At 38.4% G+C, this 23,567-nt stretch overlaps 3 protein-coding genes across 3 annotated transcripts; 1 reads left to right on the top strand and 2 right to left on the bottom strand.

Moving 5' to 3' along the window:
* Positions 1 to 2,326: 2,326 nt before the first annotated feature.
* On the bottom strand, positions 2,327 to 4,739 carry LOC105046162 (uncharacterized). Its single transcript, XM_010924685.4, has 3 exons — positions 4,360 to 4,739; positions 4,082 to 4,225; positions 2,327 to 3,998 (listed from the first exon to the last, which is right to left on the bottom strand). Exons 1-3 carry the CDS (start codon positions 4,678 to 4,680, stop codon positions 2,568 to 2,570), a joined length of 1,896 nt encoding a protein of 631 aa, XP_010922987.1. The 5' UTR covers positions 4,681 to 4,739; the 3' UTR covers positions 2,327 to 2,567.
* Positions 4,740 to 8,662: 3,923 nt separating this feature from the next.
* On the top strand, positions 8,663 to 11,902 carry LOC105045793 (L-ascorbate peroxidase, cytosolic). The gene is made up of 10 exons (XM_010924196.3): positions 8,663 to 8,772; positions 8,857 to 9,002; positions 9,097 to 9,271; positions 9,394 to 9,459; positions 10,023 to 10,071; positions 10,738 to 10,823; positions 11,099 to 11,178; positions 11,273 to 11,375; positions 11,477 to 11,535; positions 11,623 to 11,902. Exons 2-10 carry the CDS (start codon positions 8,884 to 8,886, stop codon positions 11,636 to 11,638), a joined length of 753 nt encoding a protein of 250 aa, XP_010922498.1. The 5' UTR covers positions 8,663 to 8,772; positions 8,857 to 8,883; the 3' UTR covers positions 11,639 to 11,902.
* Positions 11,903 to 13,394: 1,492 nt separating this feature from the next.
* On the bottom strand, positions 13,395 to 23,297 carry LOC105045794 (probable LRR receptor-like serine/threonine-protein kinase At1g67720). Its single transcript, XM_010924197.4, has 16 exons — positions 23,088 to 23,297; positions 21,696 to 22,230; positions 19,750 to 20,255; positions 19,508 to 19,640; positions 19,291 to 19,362; positions 19,117 to 19,185; positions 18,965 to 19,036; positions 18,624 to 18,692; positions 16,597 to 16,748; positions 16,267 to 16,508; positions 15,176 to 15,302; positions 14,998 to 15,066; positions 14,743 to 14,926; positions 14,389 to 14,524; positions 13,879 to 14,226; positions 13,395 to 13,767 (listed from the first exon to the last, which is right to left on the bottom strand). The coding sequence occupies exons 1-15, from the start codon at positions 23,155 to 23,157 to the stop codon at positions 13,891 to 13,893; spliced, it is 2,772 nt and encodes a 923-aa protein (XP_010922499.1). The 5' UTR covers positions 23,158 to 23,297; the 3' UTR covers positions 13,395 to 13,767; positions 13,879 to 13,890.
* Positions 23,298 to 23,567: the final 270 nt, after the last annotated feature.

Raw genomic sequence — 23,567 nt, 5'->3', positions numbered from 1 at the left:
GGGTTTCATTTGGATCTTCACACTCCATAATGTGAAGGATCTAGATAAGCTGCTGCTCCATTAGGCAAGGGAAATAAGCAGATACGATCCCCTCTCTCTGGGAGGAATTGGTTTCAGTTAGTCTATATGAATGTGTTTTTTCAAGAGAATTATTCTACTTCAGTATGAAAACAACTTGAGGTTTTCATTTTATATCTTCTACCTTCGGCAATTTATCATGAGAAATTATTATGAGCATCAAATCAACCTTCATGACCAGCTCAATGTTTCATGTTGTTGGCGCAGAATAAGAAAGATGTAAAGTTAGTTGTTTTAGTAAATTATGAGAGACACGAGTGGTAACGTTAACATCAAATATGGTGAACTGATTAAAAGCATCTAAGGTGCCTTGCCGGTATACTCTCCTTGTTGGGCTATCATCTGTTTGTCTAGGGTGCTTATCAGTTCAGCATTATCTTGATGGGATTTTCTTTTCCCCATTTGGCACCTCTTTTATACTCTTTGCCCTCTTCGCTTGAAATTATTTGTTTTTCTTTGATAAGCTTTAAGAAATATTGATACTGCAAGCATCCAATGCCAGAGCCTTGCTTTCTCCAATCTAAATAATTATCAACTTTTGATATTTTAACTCTATTATATTTACATACTATCGTATTATATAAGTTGGTTTTTTTATTTTTTATTTTTTTTGATAAGCCGGAGCATTTATATAAGTCTAATATGAATACAATCAAAATATCAAAAAACAAAATATCATAGAATGGTCTTGGAGCCATCCCTATGTCCATCCATAGCATGTCTCCAGAATATTCTGTAATAAAAGATGCCACTTAATCAGCAATACTGTTTGCCTCTCAGAAGACATATCTGTTATCAAGCGAAGTGCTCTTCATTAGCAATTTCGATATATCCTGCAAGAGGAGATGAGTAGCATCCCCCTTTGCATGCCTTTGAATCCATCTTATCACCGTGGATGAGTCTCCCTTAATGATGAGATAATTGGCTCCAAGTATTAGTTTCACATAGATGATCCCGATTGGCCCAAACAGCATACAGATCCACTCCCAGAATGGTGGGCTCAAATAGATGACTCTAGCAAGCGGTCACTAGTTTGAAATCTAGCCTACAGTTCACAAATCTAGTGCCTCCTCTACTATCGATCATACTACTATCGAAGTTGACCTTAAGATAGGTCGAGGTGAGGAAGTGATAAAAATCCTATAGACTATTGCATGAGCGGAGAGGGAGTCTCAAGTATCTAAAGTCCGTCTCAGTCAGAGCTCTCTCCAAGACGCACCTCTCTGGGTATCTCTTAGACTCAAACATAAGGTTATTTTTAGTTAATTGTATTTAGTAAGCGATACAAGTAGCTTGAATATCTATCTGTCTAGTAGTCTCAGATATAGCACTTCTCCTCAAGAACTCCAGGAAGGATTGAACCAGTGCCTTTGACTAGGTAATCACCAAAAGGGGGCTAGCCAACTGCTAGATTTGTTGTGCTCTTGAGCACAAGAATATGACATGCTCCACATTCTCCTCCTATAGCTCACAACATAGATAGGTAGGCTAGAGATCCATACATCTGTCCCTTATCATGGACTTGATAGGAAGGTAACCCCAAATAGCCTTCTATAAAAATAAGCTCACCTTTAGGTGCACTTTAGTCCTCCAAATCTATGCAGTGTCTATACAATTAGTGGGTTTCCTTTGATACATATCGTAGATATTAGTGGTGACTGCTCTCATACTGCAGGATGACTTCCACACTTTCACATCGTGACTGCTAGGGATAAAAATCGCTAGGGATAACACCCTCTTGTCGAGCTGCTCACCAAAAAATTGCGTCACTTCTAAGAGACTTCAACCTATACCATCAAAACGAAATAGATCACAAATCTTCGTGGACTCCCCTAACTCGATATTAACAAAAGTTGGCCACTAACTCAGAGCAAAATCAACGAGCTATGGGTCTCGTAGAAAATCTGTAGTCTATCCATCCCCCATAAGCCATCTCACTCGAGTCATCATATTTGGGGCATGAGCACAAATTTTCCTCCACATAAAGGAGCCAAGTCGACTCGTTTGGATGTCTATGCTTGATGACCATGAGCTGTATTTGGCCATCTGCTCCAAAGGCTATCCAGACGAAGGAGGAATCTAATGGTATATCACCTCACATCTCATCGCCATTGGTTTTTTGAGTGGTCCAAACTCTACGAACCAGGATCTACATTTTATTTTATAAACTTATGCAATTCACTTCTAACACGATGCAATTGAATTTTGCTTTACGCATCAGCAGAAATTGAATAATTGAATCGCTTAATAAATTTTCCCATATTCTCTTTCTTATTAATATCCCTTTAACATTACAGAATGTTATTTATTTTGTTGGAATTTGACAAGAAAAGTTAACATCGCATGCATGCAATGCAATTACATAATCAGTGTATCGTTTTCCCGTCAAAACATAACCAAATTTCTGAAGCTCAGACTTCAGAAGTTAGGATATTAAGATGAAGTGTGATATGTGCACAAATCCATTATATATATCTGATTTGGATGTTCTAATTTCCCATATAACAAGGAGCTGTGTAGTGGAACTCTATTTGCAGGTGCCGATGCAAAATGGCTTCTTCCGCCACTCCCCTCTTAATTTCATTTTGAAGTTCCCTTAGTGGAAGAGCTGCAAGAAATTCCTTGATGTATCGTTTACAGGATTCCGTTCCTTCGCAGACAACCTCTTTAGATGAATCACTATCCTCATCCATTCCTTCACCATGTGGAACGTTTTTAGTGCATTCACCAGAGTCTATAGTTTGGCTGCCTGAATCTGTATGCCGTCGATAAACCATGCTCTCTTTGCTGAATTTCAAAATATATGCTTGATTGCAGCCTTCAAACAGCCTTTCGCCGAAGGTGTCGATCAAATAAATGACATTTTTTTCTATTTTGAGAACAAAGAAATGGTCATTCCAACTGGCAATGTATACTCTCTCTTCAGATTCATCACCACAAATGAGCTCCTTCCATAGTATGTCAAAGGACATAGCCCCTTGCAGGAATTTTAGACTGTCAGGCATGTCATCCAGGCTAAAAAATCCTACATAAGACATCTTCTTGACTTCTGACAGTGGTCGTATTTTTGCTTCTAATACAGTGTCAAGGTCGAAGTGATGGTCAAAAAATTTTCCATTGTGGTTCTCATCTGCACAGAGTTTTCTCCATTCCAAGGATCCTTCACGTACCAACTGATCAAATTGGCATCGCAATGGCAGAGTCTTTGGATTGTTGTGTAGCCAGTCAGCAATGACAACTGCAATCACCGTACAGGCACTTCCACCTGCAGCTTTCTCGCTTCGCTGATCAATGGATGCAAGAAATATATCCGTTACAAGCTCCATCTGCCCATCTCTGCTTACCACTCTCTTCTTTTGCCAATTTCCAACTTCAAAGCGACCATCATCCTCAAATCCAAAAGTCCGTGGTTTCCCCTCAGGGTGCACTTCAGTTTCTCGTGAAAGTGCCAAGAATTGGCCGATCGATTGGCGCCGTTCTTTGTCGATATCATCACCACCATCTTCACTGCATGCCTTGTTCAGGAGTGGTGTACCTCTGTGATAGTTTACTGCCCTCGAACTAGCCTTCGTCTTGTTCCATGAGAGGATCCTGACAACAGAAGGTTGCTGTTTGATCCTGGCAGGTGATTCCCGGAGATACAGATCTTTCTCATCCTTATGATCTTCAATTTTGCCATTGAATTGGTCAACAAGGAGAATATTAGTAACCGATAGCTTCCGATAATTTAATTCAGGTTCATCATCTGATGAGGTTTCTGCTTCAGACAAATATTTTGATAGACCGCTCGTTGGATTTTGAATCCTGTTATTGTAGTTTTGCCGAAATCCAGTGCATGAAAAAGAGCGTAGACTAAAAGCTCGTGGCAGCATGAATGCAATGCTGCCCTTTGTTTGGAGCTCAACAAAATGGAATTCAACCTGAGCAAATTTGCATGAATAGATTAACAACAATTAATGATTGACTGAAGTGGTCGAACCCACAAGCTTTTAAAAAATATTACCTTCAGCAGGGCCTGAGCAGTGTGGCCTTTGATGTTGCAGATCATTGGAATTCCAATTCTTTTCTCCCTATATGATGGGGCAAATTCAGCAATATCTATCTCAGCCTTCGCAACAACTTTCACTTTTAAATCCTGATCATATTCCTAACCAGTGACCAGTTACAAAGAGTGTTGGAAAAATCAGTTCATTTAGTTATCTCTGATATATAATGAAAATAAAACATTAAAAAAGATTTCTTCTCTATGGCAATCAAGCTCATAATAGATGATTTCCTTACTTGAATTTCCAGGTCGATGATCCAACTTGTAAATCTCTGAGAGTTCTTCCTCTTAAGCTTGCAGGTTTGGTCGAATCCTTCATCCCAGCTTACAACACCATTGGGATGGATTGGCTGCTTGGATGTGCAATTCTTTCTGAATGCCGTGGGTAAGAAACTAGATTTTCTTCCACTCCCTCTCCATCCTATCTGCACCACCAAGCTGTTCTTGCCACGGTCCTCTAACTTGTCAAAGGGCAGACCTCCAATCTCATGGATGATTAGGTGTAGCTTAAAACTAATGCTGGAAGGGGAAGCAGGCCGGATCTTTGATGCCGGCATGTTGGGATTCCAAACAATGTCTTCTGTTTCGATGAACAGGAGAAGTCAATACTGGTAGATATGGGTTCCTTGTCGCGCGTGATGATTTGGATACAGCTTTTAAAGGTCAACTTGTTCCATGGCTCCAAGTCTAGAGATGATATTCTTTGCTCGAAAGGTTGACCTGTTCAGCCGAAGACCTTGCCCAGCATTGTCCACAATTCTTATTATCCTGCTTATTTTCTTCCTTTTCACATGATATCATATCCATTCCAGTGATGTCTTCTCAGTGCCCGCCGTTGTATTTGACGGCGCGATTTTATCAGTACGACCGATCCTTTTGTAGCACCTTGTCTTGTACGTTTCTTCGCCTGGGATACTTTTTTAAGATCTTGTCCGTTTGATCTTTTTGACCGTAGACATATCCTCATAAAGTTTGTTGGAGTTGAACAGCCCACGTTTTACGCCATCTGTTTAAAGATCATAGCTGAGCTCGTTGCATCTCTCTAACTATTTTGCTTCTACTGAAACCCACAGACTGTTATGATACTGTCCATGACTGCATTGTTGCTGTTTGTGTAATAGTTGTTATATCCTGCTGGATTGAAGGATAGCTTTGTTTGGATAAGTAGTATGAACGGTTGGTATTTGCAAGTTTTTTTCCTGTTTTTTATGTTTCTTTTTATATGCTTTAATTATATGCTTATCCTAAATTTTTCTCCAAGCATGCACATGGCCTGGATCCAAAAGTGTAGCCCTCCGGAATCGATGACCTACCAGTATGGAGTGTTCTCTTAGTGTTCAATTTGAGATTTAACTTGGTAATAAGCTCATGCCCTGCTGCTTAAACTTAGAGAGTGTTTAGTTAGAAGGAGCTGGGGTCTGAAATCGAAATGAAAATAGATAGACTCCTATTTCAACCATTTGATTGAGAGGAGTTTCATTCTGATACTGATTCCGTATGATCAAATTTATCTAAAACCCAATCCTTATTCTTTCTAAAGTTTCAAATTTCTATTTCGATCTCGATTTCGATTTCGATTCCAATTTCAATTTCGGTCATGAACTAATCTTTTTGGAGGATTTGACTATTCTGATTCCGATATCAATTCATTCCAATTTTGATTTCGATTGTGAACCAAATACATCCTTAAAGAAATATAAAGGAGTTCTTAGTTTGGGAGAGTAGAGGTCTGGAATCAGAATTGGAATGTGTGACTTCCATTCCAATCGTTTGGTTGGAAGGAATCTCATTTTGATTTCGATTCCGAGGTGAAATGAGATTGATCCCATGTATATAGAACTCAATCCCTACTCTTCTTTATGGATTCAAATTTTTATTGTAATTTTGATTTCGATTTCGATTTTGCTTACAAATCAAACACTTTAAAGGATTTGATCTTTCCGATTCTGATTTTAAGCCATTCCGATTTCGATTCTGATCGTGAACCAAGCATCCTCTAAACTACTCTGACATTCGTAATACATATTATGGCACTAATTTATTGTCACTATTTTATTGAGACGCACTTAGAACTATCAAGAACGTGTATTGATTTATTTAGTTGCAAATTTTTTATAAACGCTCGGTCGTTGACTTCTGAATCTAGAGTACTTTAGCTTAAAACTAAACTAAAAATTTGATACTGGCTATTTTAAACTAATGTTCTATCTCATCTTTATATTTTTAATATTTCAATTAAGTTTGGTATGGTTTCATGTGGAGCTGGTCAATTGGGGTGCGCCGGTTAAATCTTGGTTGCGCCATGGCTGACCAGCTCTCTCTTATGGTTTTCCAGTAGAAACTTTGGAACTAATAATCTCGAGGATTGTTATTTAAGTTCCTTTAGACCAATTTCCAACCGAAACATGATCTGGGTTCAAACATAGACCCATGAGAATTTCTATAATTTAGTCCCTACTAGGCTACTAGAAGTTCATCCAACTGGGACTTGACTTAACCTTATTATATATTATATTCAGGTATATGACTTTATGAACCGAACACAACTAGGATCTAGATGTAATCCTAACCCATACAAGATCCAACCCAGACTCAATTTCTGCTTCAAACTTGACCCTACCTGGATAGCACCCATAATTATCTAAGCTAATATAAAAGTATGTATTTTTTAGATACAAATCAACAAGATTTTTATGTATTGGCTCATATTTTTTAAATCTCTGTTCTACAGTTTGGTAAGATTTCAAGATCTTAGCTCCAATATATTATTTTTGTAACAGATCAAGATCCTAGAGATTTTCATTTTCCAAAATTTACCAACCTTCTAAGTTCGGACCAAGGTTTTTAAACAGTGGCATATCTGTTTATCTCCGCCTATATGGTATCGGCGGGAATTTGGAAGGAAATCAGATTTTTAAATATCTTAATCGATATTTTCTGACCAACATGTGGATTTTTTTTATTGATAAACCCAAGGTTAAAAATTATATTTAAAGGATATATTTATAAATTAAAAATTATATTTATAAATCTAGGTATTGATCTCACAATTTATTAATTAAAATCATTTAAAGATTTATAAAATTACCTGCTGTTATCTTATATTTTATAAATTTATATAATTTGAGGTAACAAAGTTGAGATTTAAAATATATGTTTGGCTAGGGAGAGTTGGACTTCAGGATGAAAATAGAAATGAGCAACTCCCATTTCAATTATTTGGTTAGAAGGAGTTCATTCCCATTTCAATTTCAAGGGGAATGTAAATGCCTTAATCCTTTAAAATCTAATTCCTAATATTCGAATTTCATTCTGATTCTCATCACGAATCAAATGCATCAAGGGATATAACCATTTTGATTTCCATTTTAGTCCATTCGATTTTGATTGTAGTCTTGAACCAAATGCACCCTTTGTGTATTTTATATTGTATGTATTCGATACTAGCATATAAAGGCTTCGATAGGTTGAAGGGAACTAGCTATCTGACTCATTACTCTATTTTTTTAATTTGTTTAATAACTTGGACATATTTGGTTGGGTGTTTAGACTTTGAAATAGAAATGAAAGTGAATTACTCCATTCTAGTAATTTAGTTAAGGAAAGTTCTACTTGACATTTACATTGCAATTTTTGAGGAGAATTGAAATATATCCAAATTTTTTAAAATCAAATCCCTACTCTTCTCTAGTATTAAAATTCTATCCTAATTTTAATTCAGATTTAGATCACGAACTAAATACATCGGGTGATATAGTTATTTTTGATTTTTATTTCAATCTATTTCGATTTGATCATGAATCAAATATACTAAATTACTTATTTTTTCTTCTTATTTGATTTCTTCTTCAACCTCATTTTTTTTCTCCATCTCATTCGTCTTCCATTTGGTAATCCTACCTGGACCCAAATTCTCCTTCGCTTTTTCCTTATTTCTTATTTTTTTTGTTTTAGTGCACCCAGCCAGACCATGTATCTCAAGAAACACGCCCCACTTCATCATGCGGATTATTTATATCAATATTTATTTATTTTCTTTCTGATGCACGTTTCTTTTAGCAAGATGGGCTGTACGATAGCCATAACAATTCTGTCTTGTAGCAGATCCGGTTCCCACGAAGGAAGACAATCTGGCGCATAATGTCACAGTTCACACCCGTATGCGTCAATCGCGCCGAGGCCTGCGTGGAGTCCAAACATTATCGGGCCCCAGGTCAAAAACCCACCAAACCCTCCACCTTTGTCTCCTTACGTGGCATTAAGTGATTCGTTGCATTCCAATTAATGCGATGGAATCATTCCATCTCAAGCCGCGTTCACACCTGCAAGCAGGAAAAGACCTAATATACCCTTCTCTTCTCCCATTTTCACGGAAGTAACCAGCCTAGATGCCCAAATCTTCCCATGACCATTTTCGTAAATGTACTTCTCACCAATTAGTCCAGCGACGCCCGGGATCCACACATCGAGCTATGGCATCCGATCCTGGCCGTAGAAACGTTGCGAGATCTCGCCCGTATATCACGATAGATCGGACGGCAGGAATTCTAGTTAGCAGAAGTTTCTCTTCGGAAGCTCCCGTAGATAAATAGGAGGAGAGAGCGTGTCTTCCTCGTGGCGTTGTGTGCTCCGAGCTAGGGATTTACAAGGTAAGGGAAAAGAGATGGCCGTCATTTTTTCCTCCGCTCGTGGGGGTACACCGATCTGACGGCTGCCAGGTGATCGTCACGCAGGTGATCGAGATCGGACGGTCGAGAGAGATGGGGAAGTCGTACCCAACAGTGAGCGCGGAGTACCAGAAGGCGGTGGAGAAGTGCCGCCGGAAGCTTCGTGGGTTCATCGCGGAGAAGAACTGCGCGCCGTTGATGCTCCGCCTGGCGTACGATCTCCGTCCATTCGGTGGATCTTAGCTATATTTCGTCGATTTCTTTCTAGCAAAGTTGTTAGATAATAATGAATGGCTGTGATTTCAGGTGGCACTCGGCGGGGACGTACGATGTGAGCACGAAGACGGGTGGTCCGTTCGGGACCATGAGATACAAGGCGGAGCAGGGGCACGGGGCGAACAATGGGCTTGAGATCGCCGTCCGATTGCTGGAGCCGATCAAGGAGCAGTTCCCCATTCTCTCCTATGCGGATTTCTATCAGGTGAGTTTTATCTTGTTCTTTTGATGGCAATTTTGGTTTCATTTCTTTGAGTCGTTTGATTCAATTTGTTTGGTTTCTTTGTTTTTGGGAGTTTTCTTGGTTAATGGAGTGATCGATTTCAGCTGGCTGGAGTTGTGGCCGTGGAGATCACTGGGGGGCCGGAGGTCCCTTTCCATCCTGGTCGGGAGGTATAGCTCTTTGCTTATGCTATTAATGTAGTTTCGATTTGGTACCTATTCTTTTTTTCCGCTTTTTTGTTATTTCTTTTTACGAATTCAAGAGGTGTGGTTTAGATTTGAGGCTTTTGTGTTTTTTAGTTTCTTTTTTCGATCTTAGAAACTAATGCTGTTTTTTCTTGTACTTTTATATTAAAGGAGAGGAGATTTTAGAGGACTGTACTTCGTTTCGTGGTTCCTAGAATAAACTGTATTTGATCTATCCATCATCTATCAAGGTAGCAGATTGCTACCACTCGTGGGATCACAAAAATGTAATTAGTGTGACATGTGATCCAGTTGCTGATTTTTTTTTTTTTTTTAGAGAGATTGAGAGTTTTTGTGGGAGAAGTTATTGGAAAACCAAAATTTCCGGATTTACGTACCTGATGAAAGGGAACCTTTGCATGTGTTTTTCCTTCTGATAGCTGGTGGTACAAAAAAAAGTTCTCGGACCATTTGCTGTTTTTATTGATTTTGTTTTTGTCGCTTAAAATGTGATCTTTATATTTATATGTATTTTTTGTTGGTATCAGGACAAGCCTGAACCCCCTAAGGAAGGCCGTCTGCCTGATGCCACCAAAGGTAAATTCTATGCCATTTTGTCGAATTCTTTGAAGTCTTCATGTCAGGTTTCATCCTACTTTAGATTCTGATAATTATCCCGCTTTCTTGCACTTATAGACTACATAATTGCTGTGTAGCACAGTCAGATAACTATCTTGAGTTGGTGAAGTATTTACATTTGTTACATGGTTCGTATGGCATGATATGATTTGCATATAAGATATTGTAGTTATGGTCTCTTGATCATGTTTCTTATCGAAATGATATGAGATGCTATATGCAAAATTTTATGTGAAATGGCAATATTTAGTCACTATTGATGATAATTTTAGGCTTTTAGCTACTGTTGGAACATTACAAGTGTGCAGATCCCAGACTATGGAGGTAAACAGACGATGCTATCTTCTGCACTGGTTCATGTTTGCATGTGATCTTTCTGTCTACCTTTTACCCATGTCAACAATTACTGCCATCTACTCATGCACATGCTATGTTTTGATAACATGACCTGTGGATTACATGCATATGCCTTTGTGCTTTCTGTAACATGAGGCTATTGGGGACATGCATTTTACGTTCTCTAATACTTTAGAAATTACCGATCTCGTCATCAATCTTGTTGTAAAATCACCGTCGACATGTGTTCTCCTACTTTGTTACATGTGTTATGTTCTAATATTACAGGTTGTGACCACCTGAGAGATGTATTTGTTACTCACATGGGTTTGACTGATAAGGACATTGTTGCTCTGTCTGGTGGGCACACACTGGTTAGTTCAGCTATCTGATTGTTCTCTTTTCCCTCTTTTACTTATCATATGCACTATATGTGCTGTTAATTTGCAAGTGCAGAGCACCCATTGCATGAGAATAGACAAAGCCATTATTTATATATTTTTTACTGATAAATTCAAACTATGTCTCTGAAACCATAAACTATAGGGAGATAAGCAAGGAAGGTGCAGTTACATAGACAAGTTTTCTCTATAAAATGTCTTTACTTGATTATTCATCTGGAATAATTTTTAATTTCGCTGCCCAACAGGGAAGGTGCCACAAGGAGCGCTCTGGTTTTGAAGGGGCTTGGACATCAAATCCACTTATCTTTGATAACTCATACTTCAAGTGAGTTTTCTTTGCTCCTCCATGTTCATATGCAGTTGTATAATGCTGCAATACAGTACACTCTTTTATCATATCCTTGCATTTGATGTAACAGGGAGCTTCTGAGTGGTGAGAAGGACGACCTTCTCCAGCTTCCATCTGACAAAGCCCTTCTTACTGACCCAGCTTTCCGCCCTCTTGTGGAAAGATATGCCGCGGTATGATGCTTGTTCGGAATTGGTTTACTACTGTTACATCTTATCATTTCCTTCATGGCTGATTGTTGAATTTCTTTCATGGTCTGGCTGATTGCTCTTAGGATGAGGATGTTTTCTTTGCCGACTATGCTGAAGCTCACATGAAGCTTTCTGAACTGGGGTAAGATTGTACACCGCAAACACATAATTCTCTATGAAAGTTGTATATGAGTTAGCTTTTCTCTGATGTCTTACTGGTCCGTTACAGGTTTGCTGATGCTTGAAGGATGGTTAAATCAAAGCACAGGCATCTTTCCTTTCATTTTGTGGGGCATTTAGGATGTCATTTTGCAAGCATAAACAGACTGATGGAAAACATCTTTGTAATAAGACCAAACTGTGGTTTTAGGCCAAATTTTGTCTTGTTGATCAGTGGTCGTTAATAGTTTTCTTTTGTGGTGCACCGTCTTCTACCTCTAAAGCAAGCTTGTATTGCAGACTGCATGAATGCATGTGTTTGTTTTCTTGGGCATTGTTGCACATGAAAATTGAATCTTCCCAATTGATGCTGCAACTTCTGCAAATTGTTTCAACGTCGTTGGAGGCACAGCTCTGCCGGTACGAATGATTCCAGCATCTTGCATTATGTTACGCCCTTGTTGCTCCACCATGCCAACTGTTTTTTTTCTCTTTGCTTTGCTTTTCTTTTCTTTTTTTGTTCTCTTCTCTGAATCTTCGGAGTAGGACAGATGGCGGAGATTTCCACCTCGTCTCTCCTTAAAACCTTCTACCGCGCCGTCGGCTATTCCTTGTCTATGATGCTTCGTGGGCCTGCAGCACTCACCACCGCTCCTGCCCTGAAGTGCCCAAAGATAAACTGACCCAAGTCAAATATCTGCCTCTAGTACCTCGGCTTACCAACGCCTTCATCCTGAGAGCAGTTTCATTAAGTTCAATTGATATCTCATACCATTCAAGTGTTTCAGCTTCACAATCATCCACACAAGAGATGGCTCTTTCCAATGTTCCCATATCTTGTGCAACTGAGTCCCATGACTTTTCAAGTTCTCGTCTCAGCTTGCACTTTTAAAATGAGTGCTACATCATTCCCTGCACTATAGATAACCCAAGTACCTCAGTCTATTTGCCCAGCTCTGCCTCTTTGGAGATTCTAGTCCCTCGAGATGCTCTGCCTTGCAACTTTTGCATGCAGCCTAAGTGCTTTAGCATTCATGAGCACTCTTCATCCTGAATTCTTTTTCCTCAGTCACGAACTGGTAGACCTTCACATTCACAGGCCTCCATCCACTAGTGCCATTGATGAGCAACCCTTTTTCATTCAGCACTGAGTACATTGTCCTGCAACATGCTCCCCCACTCTGAGTCGTTGACACCCACAACGGTGATGCTCTCGATTGATGAGACCTCCCAAATCCCCCATCCCATCTTTTCCCATGATCAATCCAAGCTTGAGAGCTTACTTGGAAAAGGTGTAGCATCACGAGTTTAGGGTATTCCTATGGTGTAGCATCACGAGTTTAGGGTATTCCTAGAACCATGATGATTTCTGTTTCTTGTTAGGACTTTCTCTTGCAAATCTTATGACGCGTAGATTCTCGATAATATGGTGTCTGTCTCCTCTTTAGGAAAAGCAGATGATAGACAGAGGCCCAGACTCACGTAGAAGTTAAAAAAAAAAAAAACATCGAGATTCTCCAGCACCTGTTAGCTTTGAACATATCTTTCAAGATGGGTTACCATTGTAAAACCATGGTAATAAATGTCATTACAACCACATTGTAATATACACCATTGTAATACCCCCCTCAAATTAAAAAGATGATTTATGCTTATGCTCTTCAGAAGACTATAAAAAGCTTCAAGCAACATCCGTCATCCAATATTTAAAGAGCATGCTTTCAAAACAAAGAGTTGGAATGCAGAAATTGTTAACCATGTTTCAAATCACTATTTTGTACAGAGCTGATACGATAAAAAGAAGCACCACACTCATCAGCCGAGTGGCTTCTGTAATCACGGTGCAGAAATTGTTAACCATGTTTCAAATCACTATTTTGTACAGAGCTGATACGATAAAAAGAAGCACCACACTCATCAGCCGAGTGGCTTCTGTAATCACGGTGGGTACAAAATACAGGGAATTTACGTGCGAAAAAGGATAGAAGCTACTTGACAAAAAGGGGTACCTCTCTCAAGATGCAGTTAGGACAAATTCTTGAACCACAACACCACAACTAATTACATGGGACAACAAGGGAAGCCAGTTTCAAGGTTCAGTCATCACTCAAATGCTCAGGAGAACTAAGGTTGGCCTGACAAGAACTTGAATGAGAATCATGTAGACGTTCTTTCACAGCAGAAACTTTACTTCTGTTGATCAGCAATATGCACACTGAAGAAAGAATGTTAACATCAATCAAGTGACTTCACTGCAGAGGTAATATATTTTCCCTAATGTCTCCATACGAATTTTTTTTTGTCTGAGGAGAGTTCCAAGACATACCTGCATTAGTAGCTATCGGAGTCCTGGCTGCACAAACAGCTCAGGAACAGACACATTTTGTTCAGGAGTAGCTGAGCAAATCATGTCCGAATTCACAGAAGAGCCCATGGTCTTCTTTGATATTACCTTAGCAGGGCATTCTCCATGAAGCCCTGAGACTCGCTCGATTGCAATAGCTTCTTGTATTTCCTTGAGCACTTCTGATATAGTTGGTCTTTGAATCCCTTGTGGTTTGACACACATAACAGCAGTCTCAGCAATCTTCCACAATGATTGCATGTTATAATCATCCGGCAGCATGGGGTCCATGACAGCCTCGATGTTCCCATTCTCAATATATGACTTTGCCTGCCATATGGTTGCTCAAGGGTTCAGATATTTCAAGAAAAAGAAAACCTGCTATAAAGTCTGCTAGAGCCTGAAGAAGCTTTACGATATGAATAACAGCATCAGCAATTATAAAAACTGTAGCCGCTGATTGAGAACAAGATAATTATATAGTAAACTTACCCAGGCCACAATGTTACGGCAGTTGAGGCCAAAATTTTCATTGGATATTGGTTCTTGACCTGATATCAGCTCCAGGAGAATAACACCAAAACTGTAGATATCGCTCTTTTCTGTTAATTGCTGAGAGATGTAGTACCTGTTCATGTTTCAGACTGATCAATTTTCACTAGTTGCAAAATGAGACATTAAATTCTGATTAATAATTATACAATCTGAAAAGCAGTATTCCTAGACATATGAGTCAGAAAATCACATACTTGTTAGGTATGTTAGCCATGAAGGTACTAGCAAGACAATCTATTTAAACCTAGCCAACAGTTTTAGTCTGCTATTTGTGCAGGAATAAGGCCTTACTCAGGGTCCAGATATCCAACAGTTCCCCGAACAATGCTTGAGACATGGGAACAATCCACTGCAGGTTTTGAGAGACCAAAATCTGAGACCTTTGCTCTCATGTGCTTGTCAAGAAGAATGTTGCTACTCTTAAGATCCCTATGAATGATGGTGGGAAAGCAGCCCGTGTGAAGGTACTCAATCCCTGATGCATTTCATAATATAAGAAAACTGTTTGGTTTGGATTATATTAGAGCAGTAGTTTGGGAATTTAACCTTTTGCAGCATCCTCCGCAATCTCAAGGCGCTTGATCCAGTTAAGAGTTCTTTCCCGAGCTGAAGGTCCTGTGAAAATTTATAAATCAATGTCTAACCCAAAATAAATAAATAAATAATCTGACTTGATATTCAAAAGTCAAAACAAAATCTTCATATGGATCCAGATGAAACTTACCACGAAGGTGCTCCTTTAAGGTTCCATTATGCATAAATTCATAGACGAGGATGTTTTTCCCATCTTGTTGGCTGTAACCCAGAAACGTGACAAGATTCCTATGATGAATTCTAGAAAGCAGTGTCACCTTTAAAAGAGAGAGAAAAAAAAAAAGGAGACTTTTCTGTTAAACAGCTGAAGTAGAGGAAAAGGTAAAATATCAAACATCTCAATGTATGGATATGATAATAACAGTTTAACTTTACTGTAATGATTTCTAGCAGTTATAATCAAAGAGATCCACTGACAGATTTGACGAAGCTAGTCAGTCTGATTTTGTTTGTGTCGTTGGTCATGCACTATATATGTAAATGGTCTGTGGTATTCTCATCGTTCTTAAGAGAAGTAGAACTATGGAGTCTTGAGCATTTGTTCATGCAGAACTTTCGATGAAGTGTGGCAGTACTTCACTATGCAGCTGTTCTTGTAGGACTTGAGGCAGTTTCTTTTAGTAGGTTCAGAGCCTATATCCCTTGAAGGAGAAGCACACCTTCAAATATGGTTGGGCATTACATGTTGCTCTCTCTACAATCTAGTCTTAAGTAAGCATTGTTTCTTTAGGTGGTAGAGATGGTGCAGGCTTCATCTGAACACCAAGAACGTACATAGCCAATGAGTTCAGAAATGCCTGAAGTGGACAAGATTTATGCATGAATTCACCTGAAATTCATGATCATCATTTCAAGCCACAGGTTTCTTGACAAGTTGGAGGTTGGACATTGGGACACTCTGATATTTCATAGTTCATATCATTGGTCACAATGAGGCAACATACTAATGTCAACATTGGACATTTTCTATATAGACTGACAACTGTCAAGTTTAACAGTGCATGGACTTGACGCCTTATCATTTCCATAAAAATATGTGGCAATGGGTCTCACAGATTATTCATTTTGGAAGACTTAATGGGTGTACATATAATCAATCATAAAGAAGTGAAGCAACAAGGTTGGTTTTTAACAGTCAGAGTTACTATCTTCATCAAACATACAGATGCGAAAAAATCCAGACAATTTGTAACATAAATTTTCCAAGCACGATGAAGCTACCTCGTTTAGGAACTCTCTGATTCCCTGGAAGGAATCGTTCGTGAGAACTTTCACTGCGATTTCTTTTCCATCTGCCATCTTTCCATAATATACGATCCCAAAACCTCCAGAGCCTATTCTCTTTTCAAACTTCCCAGTCGCATCTTCAATTTCAGATAATGAATACTTATGTGCTGATTCTGTCGCCACTTCACTGAAGAAAGTACTCAACTTTTTAGCTGGTGGGACACTGGTAACTTTGTCTGGAGAAGGCAAGATGTTGATGCTTCAGTTATGGTTTCTGTGATCCTAATGATACAATGAAACATTACAAAATCTCTCTGGATGTACCTTTTGGGATATTTTTCCCTTTTCTCTGAGTGAACAAGTAGTATGCTATACCAATGACCAGCAGCATAGAAACTCCAGTTACAGAACAGATGATAATTATTACACGACTGGTGTCTTTCTTTCCCTTGCGAAGATGCAGATTTCCTGAATAACTAAACACACACATACCCAAAAAAGGGAAAACAATCAATGAAAGTCAATGTACTTATCCAACTGATAATTCATTATGATGGTAAAAACCAAGGTTGTGTTTCATTGGGTTTTGTAGCTTATCTGTGCTTTACAGATGAATACAACGTCCTAAGTCAAAATTACTGTCCTCTGTCTGACTACAATCTTTTGAAGTCGAGCAAATTTTGGAGGTTTGCTCCACAAATCTCACACCATTATTTAGCAGGCGGACGTTAGGTTGATGGCCATACAAAATCTATTCAAACACAATCAACCCAAAAAATTAGCTATATAGTTAACCCCATCAGGCCCCATCTTTTCATGGGAAATAGTTTAACACTTTGACTGATGATGGTACTAATTGTTATTACAGAAAAAAGATGAACTCTTCCCTGTATCATCATACTTGATGTCTAATAGGTGATATACAATTCTGCTCAAAAAAGGAAAAAGCCAATATGCAATTCTTTAGATACATATCATATGCCAATATTTCTTCAAAAGTTTGCCTACTCTTTATTAGATTCTTACTCCTGGGTCTAAATTCATCTACTAAACAAATGGCTGCAACAAGTGCATCCACAAATGAAATGGCATAAAAAGCAGTAGTCCTTTAGAAAAAGCATCTCCAAGACAGATACTTCTGTAGTAGGCTTGGTACATAATAAACTCTATCCACCACCCATGAATGTGTTTGGCTGTCCCCCCTTATGAGAGGAGAAGAGCCCATTTATTATTGAGCTGGATAGGTGAAATGGAGCAGCCTACTATTAGTTTATTTTCCAAAAAAGGAAACTATATCCAACAATATAGGAAACTTCCAATAAGACAACAAAAAAGAAACAAAACAATTTAATTTGATTCCTTATGTTTTGTAAATAATAAAGAAGGGGAAAAGATAAGGACTGGTAAAGTATAGTCTTCAATTCCTCGCTGGCAGAGGCTTCTTGTGTGGGAGACCTTTTGGCGGAAACCCTAGCATCCCCATTGTTTAGTAATAACTTTTCTTAAAGGAGAGAAGCTGTGCACTAGACATGGGAAATCCCATATGCAAGTCCATGTTGGTGGTTCTTGGCATCTCCAAATTGGTATTGTTAGAAGGATTCTGAAACCTCCGTTCATGTGAATCCATTCCTATGTTTTTTTATGTTCAAACCCATCTCCTTTTGGTGAGAAACTGTCTTCTGTATAAAGGGCCATTACCCAGTAATGGGCTGGAAATCTGGGATCCTGGGAGAATTAGACTGGAGATGGACCTGCACTATCGCATCGGTCAGCCCAAGCCTTTTACCATTGCACCAAGCAATGGCCCTTGAGAAGATCTCGTGTATGCCAAGAACTTATTCTCTTGATGTTTGATATCCTCTTGTTTGACCTGGAGAGAATTATGATTCAAGAGGGATGTTCTCTTGAATCATTATCCTCCATGATTGCTTAGGGAGGAAAAACAAACATTCTGAACCCATAAGTCTGTAGTGCATGGTTTGGCAGGACTAGATCCCATGGTTTCTCCTGAGGGGTTTTCCACATCAAAATACCTAGGCTCTTGTTGATTTGCTACTTTATGGTGTTTAGTTGTACCATTTTCCCCATGTTTCAACTGTTTTTGCACAAGGAAAAGAGTTTGTTTGTGTTATAGGAGATTCATGTCTCAAATGTATCGTATCTATGTGCTCTATTGCTAGCTTGAAGCAGATATCTCAAACTTACACCTGTCCTCCTTTGCTAACAAAATGCCCCCATATGATGAGCTAACTAGTGTGCACAGGTCATTTTCTTGATATCCATTTTGTATCTTGAAGAATAAACTGAAATATATGAAATTAATTTGCATGTACTGACAAAGTAATACTCACTTGAAAATGATTTTTTTACTGAGAAGCCCTTGTGGCACCAATCCTGACAACATATTATTCTGAACGTACCTGCAGCATGTAATGTGATGTAACTAAATCTTTCACTTAGGGGTTAGGGCCATATATAAAATTGTGCAATACACACACACACATACGCACACACATATATAGAGATGTATATATATATAGAGAGAGAGAGAGAGAAGGAGTTCAACTTCCTAAAAATGTGGAAGCCGTGAATTGCCCAGTTTCGAGTATTTGAAGTACTTTGTTGGATAAAGCCCAAATCATTGATTGTTAACTTATGTTACACTTGCCATGGATTGGCTTGTAGAACTTACAGTTCTCGTAGACTTGGTAGGTCTGCCAAGGATGAAGGTAACGCACCACTGAGTTCATTGTTCTCAAGATGACTGCAGTAAGCAGAAATGTATTTTTCTTTGAGTACATGGAAAAAGTACAAGATAAGTAACCAAGATACTTGTAAACTTACATATACTCCAGATTTGGGCATCCACCAAAATCAGGTATTGGACCAGTAAGTTCGTTCCCATCAAGTCGCCTGTAGCAACCAAATATTCTTTGTTAAGATATGACAAAGTTTGAGACTTACATCAATAAATATTTAATATGTCTTAAAAAAACAAAAAAGGCATTCAAATCTTACAATTCAACCAAGCCTGGTAACTTTGTCAGTTCCAAAGGAAAATTCCCTGTCAAATTCTTCCTAGATAAATTGCTGCCAAATACCAGATAATATTAGTTTTGATAGAATTTTTGAATTACAGTAAAAAGGATGAGCATATATATGTCACCAACTTGAAAAAGTTACAAATAAAGAAACAAGACATAAAGGACGCGGTACCAATTTATGGTTTCAGTACATTGAAACTACTCTTGGTTGTTGATCTGAATTACACTGCACCCAAGACCATGAAGCTGGCACACATGGATCACCACCTTCTCGAGCCCAATCTGCCTCTTGATAGTGCGAAACAAAACTGCCCATGGCAGTTGCTGCAGTGTTGGTAGCAAATAAAAGATTTTGGTAAAACTTTTTTTCTCATTCAGGACTACGCTTTAAGCTAATGCATCTATGCATCGAATGAGAAAGATCAAGGCTTACCATCTTGAGAACCAAAATTTATCTGCAGGTATTTATAAATCTCCAAAGCATTCAAGATAGGTCCCCTGGATGAATCATTTGTTTTTCTAAACCCAAAAGAGAAGACAAATGGTAGGGACACATTGTTATATCCTGGTTCATAGAGCCGGTACTTCCCTTGAGCATTTTCTTGAACGTCAACAGTGGGTTTACTAAATACTGGCAAGCCTGGAATTACTAGCTTAAATTTCCTGGTTTCATCTGGACCAAAATCTTCAATTTCTGCGAAGTATGAGAATGCCCAACCATTTGCTGGAAAACCATCCAAGTCTAATCGGTATGTCAAGGAACCATTTTGACCCACCACAGCTGTCTGCATCACCTTTTCTGGTGGTCTTTCACCAGTGCTAACATCTATTGGCTTTTCCGTAGATATTGCTTCAGTTCCCGGAGCAACATCAACAAGGTAATTTGCCCTTCTTGCAGAATCAGATTCCCATATTCTATCAAATGGATCATCTGGATACCTGAAACAATAATGAAGAGTCCCCTCAAGTCAGGTGAGAAGGCAAAGCACATGCACATGAACCCACAAGAAGTTGGGTGGGGGGTTGCAAGGCAGGTAAGGAAGTGGTAAGATGGCTAGCGCACAAGAGTACTATGAAAAGAATATGTTATTATGTCTTTTGTTTTTTAAAGATCTTTCCCTCTACTAGAAACCTTGCATCAGGATAAAGTTAGCCGAAGTTGCAAAAATGCACTTATACTGCAATATTACACTAGTAAAGTTTTTTTTTCAGTAATCATTAACTTGGGTGGTAATTTATAAGGTTCCCAAGTACTGAATCTGTCCTTTTTTTTTTCCCTTCAGATGTAGGATTGTTACTCCTTGAGCTCATATTCATAGTACACGTATATGATGTAATAGTCATGTGACTCAATCAGCCAATGTTGTGAATCACCTTGTTCAGTTTTGGATAAGAATAAAGGAGAAAGTGCTCGAAATATATGATATTGCATGAAATCAGTCAAAAGGAAAAAACATCCAATATATAAAATTATGATATACCATAACTTTTTACACCTCCATTCCCCACCCTGTCTGTTTTGTCGTTTCAAATTATAGCCCAACAGCTTAGCCAGTTTACTGTAAATTGGACTTTCATGAGTTTTGCTTCTCCCTTTGCTTTAACACTTCCATGCATTTACAATATCCCTTCCATGTTTTTGTGTCCTATAGCATCCTTTTCACTTTGTATTTTAGATCTGGCACTATGACCATTTGTTATCCAATTCTTTTTGTAGTCATATTGCCATTCAGATGTTTTACCATCCCCACGTATTTAAATATTGCATAACATACAATATGTGCATCTCCATGTTACAAATTCTTGGTGTGAATATGCTATGTTGTAGATGTGGTTCTTTACATATGTAAATATTTGGGTAAACCTAAACAAATTACAGACACGTGCACACTTAGCAGACATGCATGCATATAAATGAGAAATATCCACATACACTTAGATAATATATTATGCAATTCGGCTGTACCTTTTGTTTTATCTGAGTGCAATTGAACCTAATAATGAAGTATGTATTTAGGTTCTACACTTGTAGCCTTTTCGTGTATGTCTTATTAGTGAGTATGCCCCAATGTGAGTTGTCTCCACTCCAACACACATCTTTGTTTGACACAACTAAGTCGTGTGGATTTTGGATGGCCTGGGATCCATGAAATATCACTTCATGGATTTTATCTTCCATCTAGGTTTTGTACAAGTACCAGGTGATCACAGATAGTTGTTTAATTTAATAGGCATAGTAGAAATTCCACAATTCGGGATGATGCCGAATACAATATTGCCAGCCAATTTGCATTAAAATATAGCATATTTAGGCCAATGATAAAATTAACCATAGAATAAAATTATACATTATTCTTTCAACTGATTAAATGTACCTACCTTACTGAATCATTGCTCTCAGCACCAAAGTTTATTCTTGCAGATAGGCTGAGAAAGAATTGAGTTTCATAGGTTGTATAATAAAGTGAACCATTAAACTGACGAAGCTCAAGGGTAGAAATGAACGGCTGCCCAGTGGTAGCATTTGACAGACACACACTTATCGTTGGAGAAGAAGCCAGCAAAATCAACTCTCGAACTTCCATTACATTTGCATCAGAAATTACAATAGTTGACCAATGAGTTGCCCCAATAGAGAGGTCAAACATCGGATAAAAATTACTTTTGTCAAAGTTGCCATATAAGAAACTTGCTCTTACAAGGTAGCGGGTTCTAGTCTTCACACTTAATGTGTAGCAATACTTTCTGCTATCCGCAGGGAAATATCTGACTTTCATGTATTGCTTGGGGTTCTCACCTGGGATAGATATGTTGGCAGTTTGACCACCATGAATAAATTGATCATCAGGAATCCATAGAAGTCCAATATCATCTGTATACTCCTCTTTACCTCCACAATCCAAACTTACAAAACCTGTCTCAAAAATCATTATTCAAGTAAGATATTGGTTAAATCAGATTGTTGATTTCAAGCAGCAAAATCATAAAAAAAAAATCTTAGATTGACCAAATATTATTTGTCACCGGATACATATAAAATCAATTAAAAATTGAACTAGTAAATTGTCACTCAGCAATACAGAGAGTTGTATATAACAGTAAGCAGAAGAATAGGCTTTCTAAAAAAGAAAAATCCCTGAACTTCATATAGGAATGAATCAACAAGCTGGGAGACTTAATCTGCTAGTACATGCTAAATTCTCCAGTTTCACCGTATCATTTTAAGTACTCATGTGGAAAGGAAGAATTAAAAGTGTAATTTGAAGGACAGCAAGCATCTAAGAATTCGCAAGCATAACAAACGCTTCGATATCATACAAATTTGCCAAATCTGCGAGAAACCATCACTAGGATTCGAACTGGAGCTATACGCGAGACATGATTATCGATATTTCTTATTAATAAGAATCACCAGATTATGAATCTCATAAGCCTTTTCAAGCGTACATTTCTCACTCCTTGCTGATGTCCCGTTAGTAACTTAGATAAGAGATGTCCTCCCCTTGATTCGAAATTTTCTTCTGTTTCACTGTTCCTCAGATTCAACGTTTATAAATCCCATCTGGTTTTATTCCCACTTTTAACACCAAAATTTAGTTGTTGGCTTGTTGCATTCAGTTGAACTAAAATATTCTGTACATTAAATAAAAATTATAGCAGCTAGAACAGTCTACAAATGACAGAATAAACGCCCAAATTAGTGACAAAAATCGAACTGAAACATCCACAAAACTTCTCATCCAAATCAGCATAATATTTCATGGAACTCACCAGGCATCTGAGCTTTTGATGCTGAGGAGAGAAGCAATTGGAAGAAGAGTAGGTGGAGAAGAGTGGCCATCTCTTAGTGTGACAGTATGAAATTTTCCTGTTTTATGTGCTTTTAGAGTGGAAAGGAAAGCTAGGCTAGCATGCTTTGCAACATATTCTCCTTCATATCATCATATGCTGTAATAATGCTGTGAAAAAAAAATAAATAAAGAAATTTTGCTCTTGGGATATGGAGGGGCGTTCACACTTTATGCAGTGTGGGAAAAGCACGAAAAGGAAGGCGCACAGAAAGGCGTGTGGGAACGGGTAAGTGGGGCGGCGAACACCCGCGGCCCATTCGAGAGAGAGAGATCTTCTCCCCATAAATTAATCCGATGACAATAAAATGGGCGACGGATCCAATGACAAAACCACACTTCGCGCGTCATTCGCGGGTCCCGGTTGCAAAGAAGAGAGATCTAGTGAATTATTTGTGAAGCT

Source organism: Elaeis guineensis, chromosome 5 (assembly GCF_000442705.2).
Source record: "Elaeis guineensis isolate ETL-2024a chromosome 5, EG11, whole genome shotgun sequence".
Taxonomy (NCBI): Eukaryota; Viridiplantae; Streptophyta; class Magnoliopsida; order Arecales; family Arecaceae; genus Elaeis; species Elaeis guineensis.
The sequence above is the reverse complement of the archived record's forward strand: the minus strand, read 5'-3'. Positions and strand labels throughout refer to the sequence as shown.

Bases quoted from the DNA above. Each gene is read 5' to 3' on its own strand.
- LOC105045794 (XM_010924197.4), bottom strand. From the start codon at position 23,157: ATGGCCACTCTTCTCCACCTACTCTTCTTCCAATTGCTTCTCTCCTCA. The intron at 20,256-21,695 runs GTAGGTACATTT...TTATTGTTTCAG, and splicing joins GAGAGCAATGATTCAGTAAG to GTATCCAGATGATCCATTTG. The intron at 14,525-14,742 runs GTAAGGCCTTAT...AAACATGAACAG, and splicing joins GTTGGATATCTGGACCCTGA to GTACTACATCTCTCAGCAAT.
- LOC105046162 (XM_010924685.4), bottom strand. From the start codon at position 4,680: ATGCCGGCATCAAAGATCCGGCCTGCTTCCCCTTCCAGCATTAGTTTT. The intron at 4,226-4,359 runs GTAAGGAAATCA...GTCACTGGTTAG, and splicing joins TCATCGACCTGGAAATTCAA to GAATATGATCAGGATTTAAA. The intron at 3,999-4,081 runs GTAATATTTTTT...AAATTTGCTCAG, and splicing joins CTGCTCAGGCCCTGCTGAAG to GTTGAATTCCATTTTGTTGA.
- LOC105045793 (XM_010924196.3), top strand. From the start codon at position 8,884: ATGGGGAAGTCGTACCCAACAGTGAGCGCGGAGTACCAGAAGGCGGTG. The intron at 9,003-9,096 runs GTACGATCTCCG...CTGTGATTTCAG, and splicing joins CCGTTGATGCTCCGCCTGGC to GTGGCACTCGGCGGGGACGT. The intron at 11,376-11,476 runs GTATGATGCTTG...GATTGCTCTTAG, and splicing joins TTGTGGAAAGATATGCCGCG to GATGAGGATGTTTTCTTTGC.